Source organism: Limulus polyphemus, unplaced genomic scaffold (assembly GCF_000517525.1).
Source record: "Limulus polyphemus unplaced genomic scaffold, Limulus_polyphemus-2.1.2 Scaffold6884, whole genome shotgun sequence".
Classification (NCBI taxonomy): domain Eukaryota; kingdom Metazoa; phylum Arthropoda; class Merostomata; order Xiphosura; family Limulidae; genus Limulus; species Limulus polyphemus.
The window spans coordinates 2,679-8,510 of record NW_013672494.1 but is presented as its reverse complement, the minus strand read 5'-3'; the positions used below and the strand labels follow the sequence as shown (position 1 = coordinate 8,510).

Sequence of the window (5,832 nt, the reverse complement as noted above, 5' to 3'; positions counted from 1 at the left end):
CTAAGTACTGGTCGTCATTTATTGCTTTAGACGGTTAAAGTATCTAAAATAACCGCATACGTTTGTACAAATCTTTAAGTCTAAGTACTGGTCGTCATTTATTGCTTTAGACGGTTAAAGTATCTAAAATAACCGCATACGTTTGTACAAATCTTTAAGTCTAAGTACTGGTCGTCATTTCTTGCTTTTAGACGGTCAAAGTATCTAAAATAACCGCATACGTTTATACAGATTATCAGTTAGACGTCCCAGTTTTTGTTTATTCCCTAAATAAATCGAATCCCTTTTTCCGTTTTGATCAGCTTGGTTATTTCTATGCAAACAATGATCGTTTCGACGTTATTTTATATTGAACCTATACAAGAATACAAACGTCTCGTAATTTTCAAGCACAACTCTTTACAACGGTTGTTATGAAAGTAATCTTTCACAGTCTATATGATTTTATGTAAATGTTGTATCATCATAAAATTTAGAGAAAGCTTGCTAAGCAATTATTTCTGATCTCACGAAAAGAAAACAAGTACAAATAACTGAGAAAAATGTTACTTCGCATTTCCAAAGTTTGTTTTGTTTCAGTGCAAAAGCTGCAAAACGAGCTCTCTGCACTGTGCCCAACGAAGGGATAGGTACCCGAATTTTAGCGTTATCAGCCCTCGTCTTTACCACTGAACCACTTGGGGATGGGGGACAAAATCATCAGGCAACATTATTAACCTCTAACCTCTATTAACCTCTATTTCAAACATTCCCTTTATTAAATAAAAATTGCAACTTAGTGAAATGAAGCAACACGTTTTTAAAGCTAATCATAGAGTTCATACTTTTGTCCAAACATCTCATAAGAAAAAAAGTCAGTTCTAACAAACTATTTGGAAGGAAATTCTCCCGGAAGAACACAGAGGAAGATCTGTATGTTTTTATTTATTTACTTCTGTCTATACTTTACACGAAGATGAACAAAGAAAAGGCGAGTGTATAGTTTATAAATGTACTATAAGAAATCGATAGCTTGAGCCGAAAATATTTCGAAGTTTGACTTCTTTTTACTGATTCATTTGGTGTGGATCAACGTAGAAACATACTTTGAAAAGTCTAAGTTCGCGTATAGTGTTCTCTTGTTTTTGTATTATATTCATATAAACCAAATGCTAAACTTACAAACATTAAGAATATAAAATCATTTGACATTTTATACGTTTATTTAGATTTTCCAAATACAATTATTATTATTTAATTGGGGGATTTATTTTTTATTTACTTGTAGTTAAGCATAAAGCTACACAATAGACTATCTGAGCTGCGCCCACCACGGGTATCGAAACCCGGTTTATAGCGTTATTAGTCCACAGAAATACCGCTGAGTCACTGGGAGGGGGGAGGGGATAATTGGAGGAACTTTAAAGTTTGAGAACTTCTTATTGTCCGAAAAGTCTGGAACCATAGACACTTCAAATAAGTTTACAAAATGTGTTCCACATGCTGTCTTTGTAATTCTAAACAAGTTTGGATTAACAGCAGGATTAATTCGACCTTCTAATGCTTTGACAGCGCCATAATCAGTCACTTATCTAATATTAAGAAAAGCTACAAATCACCTATGGTTCCAGACTTTTTGGGCTCCCTGTATTATAATGATCTTAGTTATGTACGTTTTCCAGAACTTAGCCGAAACCAAAACATAAGACACGAAACCTAGTTTAAGCTGTCTTAAGAGTCACAAAGCTTAGCCTAAACTTGACCACGAGACAAAAAACTCACTTATAAAACTTCAATTATAAAACTCGAAACATAGTTAGCCCTAAAGTATAAAGCAGAAACTTTATAAATAATGTACAATTAATTAGTCAGCAAGTTAAAAAGGTGTTTTATATGTGTGTGAGTATTATGTTAAAAAGGTGTTTTATATGTGTGGGAGTATCATGTTAAAAAGGTGTTTTATATGTGTGGGAGTATTATGTTAAAAAGGTGTTTTATATGTGTGTGAGTATTATGTTAAAAAGGTATTTTATATGTGTGAGGGTATCATGTTAAAAAAGTGTTTTATATGTGTGTAAGTATTATGTTAAAAAGGTGTTTTATATGTGTGTGAGTATTATGTTAAAAAGGTGATTTATATGTGTGGGAGTATCATGTTGAAAAAGTGTTTTATATGTGTGTGAGTATTATGTTAAAAAGGTGTTTTATATGTGTGTGAGTATTATGTTAAAAAGGTGTTTTATATGTGTGTGAGTATTATGTTAAAAAGGTGTTTTATATGTGTGAGAGTACTATGCTAAAAAGGTGTTTTATATGTTTCTGAGTATTATGTTAAAAAGGTGTTTTATATGTTTCTGAGTATTATGTTAAAAAGGTGTTTTATAATATAAAACACCTTTTTAACATAATACTCACACACACATTTTTAACATAATACTCACACACACATATAAAACACCTTTTTAACATAATACTCACACACATATAAAACACCGGTGTTTTATGTGTGTGTGAGTATCATGTTAAAAAAGTGTTTTATATGTGTGTGTGAGTATTATGTTAAAAAGGTGTTTTATATGTTTGTGAGTATTATGTTAAAAAGGTATTTTATATGTGTGTGAGTATTATGTTAAAAAGGTGTAGGTTTATTATGACGAAGCTTGTTAGTTTTTAAATGTGAAACTGCTCAATAAGCCATGTGCGCTGTGCCCATCGCGAAAGATCGAATCCTAGATTTTAGAGTTATAAGCCCTATAGCTTACTACTCAGCCACCGAGGGAGATGTATTAAAGAAGAGCAAAAAAAAAAAAAAACAAGACTGAATAATGATACATAAAATAAAGGTGTTACCAATAAAACTTCCCGGATGAAGTCTGTTTGGTTTTGGCGCCTTTGCCATTTGTTTGGCTATAGTGGTACGTTGGGTTAACTAAGATATTTCTCAGACAACGAATGTGCTGTCACGAAACTCATTTGAAGACGAAAACAAGTCATTTGGAAGAAATACAAGGGTCACTTGAATATACTGTCTACCGCCTGCTCCTGTATGATCACATCTCTAGTAGACAATGCTTAAAAGTGACTTATCCAAGTACATGTTGTATGCGTGATATCCAAGAATTTAAACAAGTGGGTTTTGGAAAATAGTCCAGTGTTATACCTTGCAAGGTTATTTGTCTACGTGTTTGTTGTTAAGCACAAACTACACAATGGGTTGTTTGTGCTGTGCTCACCTTGGGTATCAAAACCCGGTTTGTTTTAGATCAAAGCCACATTGAGCTATCTCCTGTGTCCCCCGCGGGAAATCGAACCCCTGATTTTAGCATTATAAGCCCATAGACTTACCGCTGTCCCATCGAGGGACAAGACCCGTTTTTAGCGTTAAACACCTTCACCCTTACCGCTGAAACCACTGGTGGGAGAGGAGGGGGGGACTGTAAAGTTGTAATAACCAATTACGGTTTGTTTTGAACAAGTATTGTAATCTGTTGTAAAGAAATGTTTGAAAACTTTTTAAAACGATCAGCTATTATTGATATAAAATCTTTCTTTTTTTCTCTCTCTCTCTCTCTTAAGATCAACGGAATAATCACTAACACCGGACATGGGATCGTGTTCAAAACTAATTCTTCGGGCAAAGCAACAGCAGTCCACATCAACAATGGACCTCTGTCTTACAAGTACCGTGTAAATGAGGTACATTTACACTTTGGGAGTAGCGAGAAAGCTGGATCAGAACACACCGTAGCTGGGCAAACCTTCCCGGCAGAGGTACGTGATTTGTAGCAAAATTTTCACATAAAAAACTTGTTAGCGAAGAACCTTAAATACGTCCAAAGAATTGACGATGTAACGTACACGAACGGAAACCATTTAGGTAAAAATCGATACGGTGAAAATAAGAATCTCAACAATATTACTCGTTATATTGTTTTTTATTGTTGTATTGTTATTGTTGTATTGTTATTGTTGTAGAAGTTAGGACTATTTGAAAACGACGGGACATTTAGGGTCTTAAGGTTTTAAACTAAGCCTTAGATTGTCCACCTGTTCTTAACTACCCATGAATTTAACGATGTCCTAGTGTAAGTAAATATTAATAGTTCACACAGATTCACGCCCTTCTATTCTTATGACCCGTCGTAAAGAGTTGACTTGACAGTTGAAGCTTATTTAGTATAACTCCTTTTTAAAATGAAAAATATTTTTTTTAATTGTGTCTCTGAGTTGGAGTTGAGGTAAAATTGGATGATATTAGTGGTGAAATAAACATTGTTAAGATGATGTTCTCTGGATAGTTGAGAAACAATAACCATTTCCATCACCGTTGTTTTTCATTTAAAGGGTTTCTGTTGTTATAATATAACAATAATAACACAACAATACAACAGTAATAGTACAACAATAACAATACAGCAATAATAATATAACAATAACAATACAACAATAATAATATAACAATAATAACACAACAATAACAATATAAAGTTCTCTTTCTCTCTCATCTGCTACTTCTAGCCATAATTATTAATAACTGTCGTTTTCTACTACTTCTAGCCATAATTGTTAATAACTGTCGTTTTCAACTAGCCCTAATTTCAGTTCTCTTTCTCTCTCACATTTTTCTCTCAATCTACTACTTCTAGCCATAATTATTAATAACTGTCGTTTTCAACTAGCCCTAATTTCAGTTCTGTTTTTCTCTCAATCTGCTAATTCTAGCCACAATTATTAATAACTGTCGTTTTCAACTAGCCCTAATTTCAGTTCTCTTTCTTTCTCAGTCTGCTACTTCTAGCCATAATTATTAATAGATGTCGTTTTCAACTAGCCCTAATTTCAGTTCTCTTTCTTTCTCAGTCTGCTACTTCTAGCCATAATTATTAATAACTGTCGTTTTCAACTAGCCCTAACTTCAGTTCTCTTTCTCTCTCACTCTGCTAATTCTAGCCATAATTATTAATAACTGTCGTTTTCAACTAGCCCTAACTTCAGTTCTCTTTCTCTCTCAATCTGCTAATTCTAGCCATAATTATTAATAACTGTCGTTTTCAACTAGCCCTAACTTCAGTTCTCTTTCAGTCTCTCTTTCTAACCTGAACTAAACTGTTCTAACATCAGTATTGATAAGCGTGTAGTATCACGAACACTCTACCATGACGTTGTCCTATACGCTTCCAGAAATGGTCTCAAAAATCCAATAAAGATTGTTGTGATATCCAGACGTCCTCCTCTCTAGTTCAGGATTGTTCGTTTCAAGCTATGTCACAGAAGCTTTCTTCCAGGGGATTTGAAACTAAGATGCTCATATTTACATTACGTATAGTTACTATTGATATTTTAAGGTGTTCTTCCGTAGATTCACGTGCGCTTCAAATAAACTGAATAGTTTTTTTGAAGCGTGGTAACTTTACCGGAGATAAATGTTTTCTACTTTGTTTGGGTTTAGTTCAGTTTGTCACTTTTAGGTGCAGATTCTGGGATTCAACTCTGACCTTTACGAAAACATTTCGGAAGCAGTAACAAAGTCTCAAGGTATAATTGGGATCGCCCTTCTAGTACAGGTAAGAAATATATATACTTTCCACAAAAATCGCGAAAGGAGTAAAAGCTTATAGGGATCGTTAGGATCGCCCTTCTAATCCAGATATAAAAATAAACCGTTTCCACAAACATCTCGAAAGCAGTAAAAGCTTAAAGGGATCGTTAGGATCGCCCTTCTAATCCAGATATAAAAATAAACCGTTTCCACAAACATCTCGAAAGGAGTAAAAGTTTCAAGGGATCGCTAGGATCGCCCTTCTAATCCAGATAAGAGATATATACACTTTTTTACAAGCATCTTAGACGGAG

General features: G+C 34.0%; 1 protein-coding gene across 1 annotated transcript in view; it reads left to right on the top strand.

Moving 5' to 3' along the window:
- The window catches only part of LOC106474156 (putative carbonic anhydrase-like protein 2), a gene marked incomplete at its 3' end in the record, with an annotated part of 33,555 nt that extends 27,972 nt beyond the window's left edge, over positions 1 to 5,583 (top strand). The window contains exons 2-3 of the mRNA XM_013934846.2: positions 3,556 to 3,750; positions 5,448 to 5,583. Coding sequence (XP_013790300.2) covers positions 3,556 to 3,750; positions 5,448 to 5,583 — 331 coding nt within the window. The remainder of the gene's footprint in view (positions 1 to 3,555; positions 3,751 to 5,447) is intronic.
- Between the last annotated feature and the right edge of the window lie 249 nt (positions 5,584 to 5,832).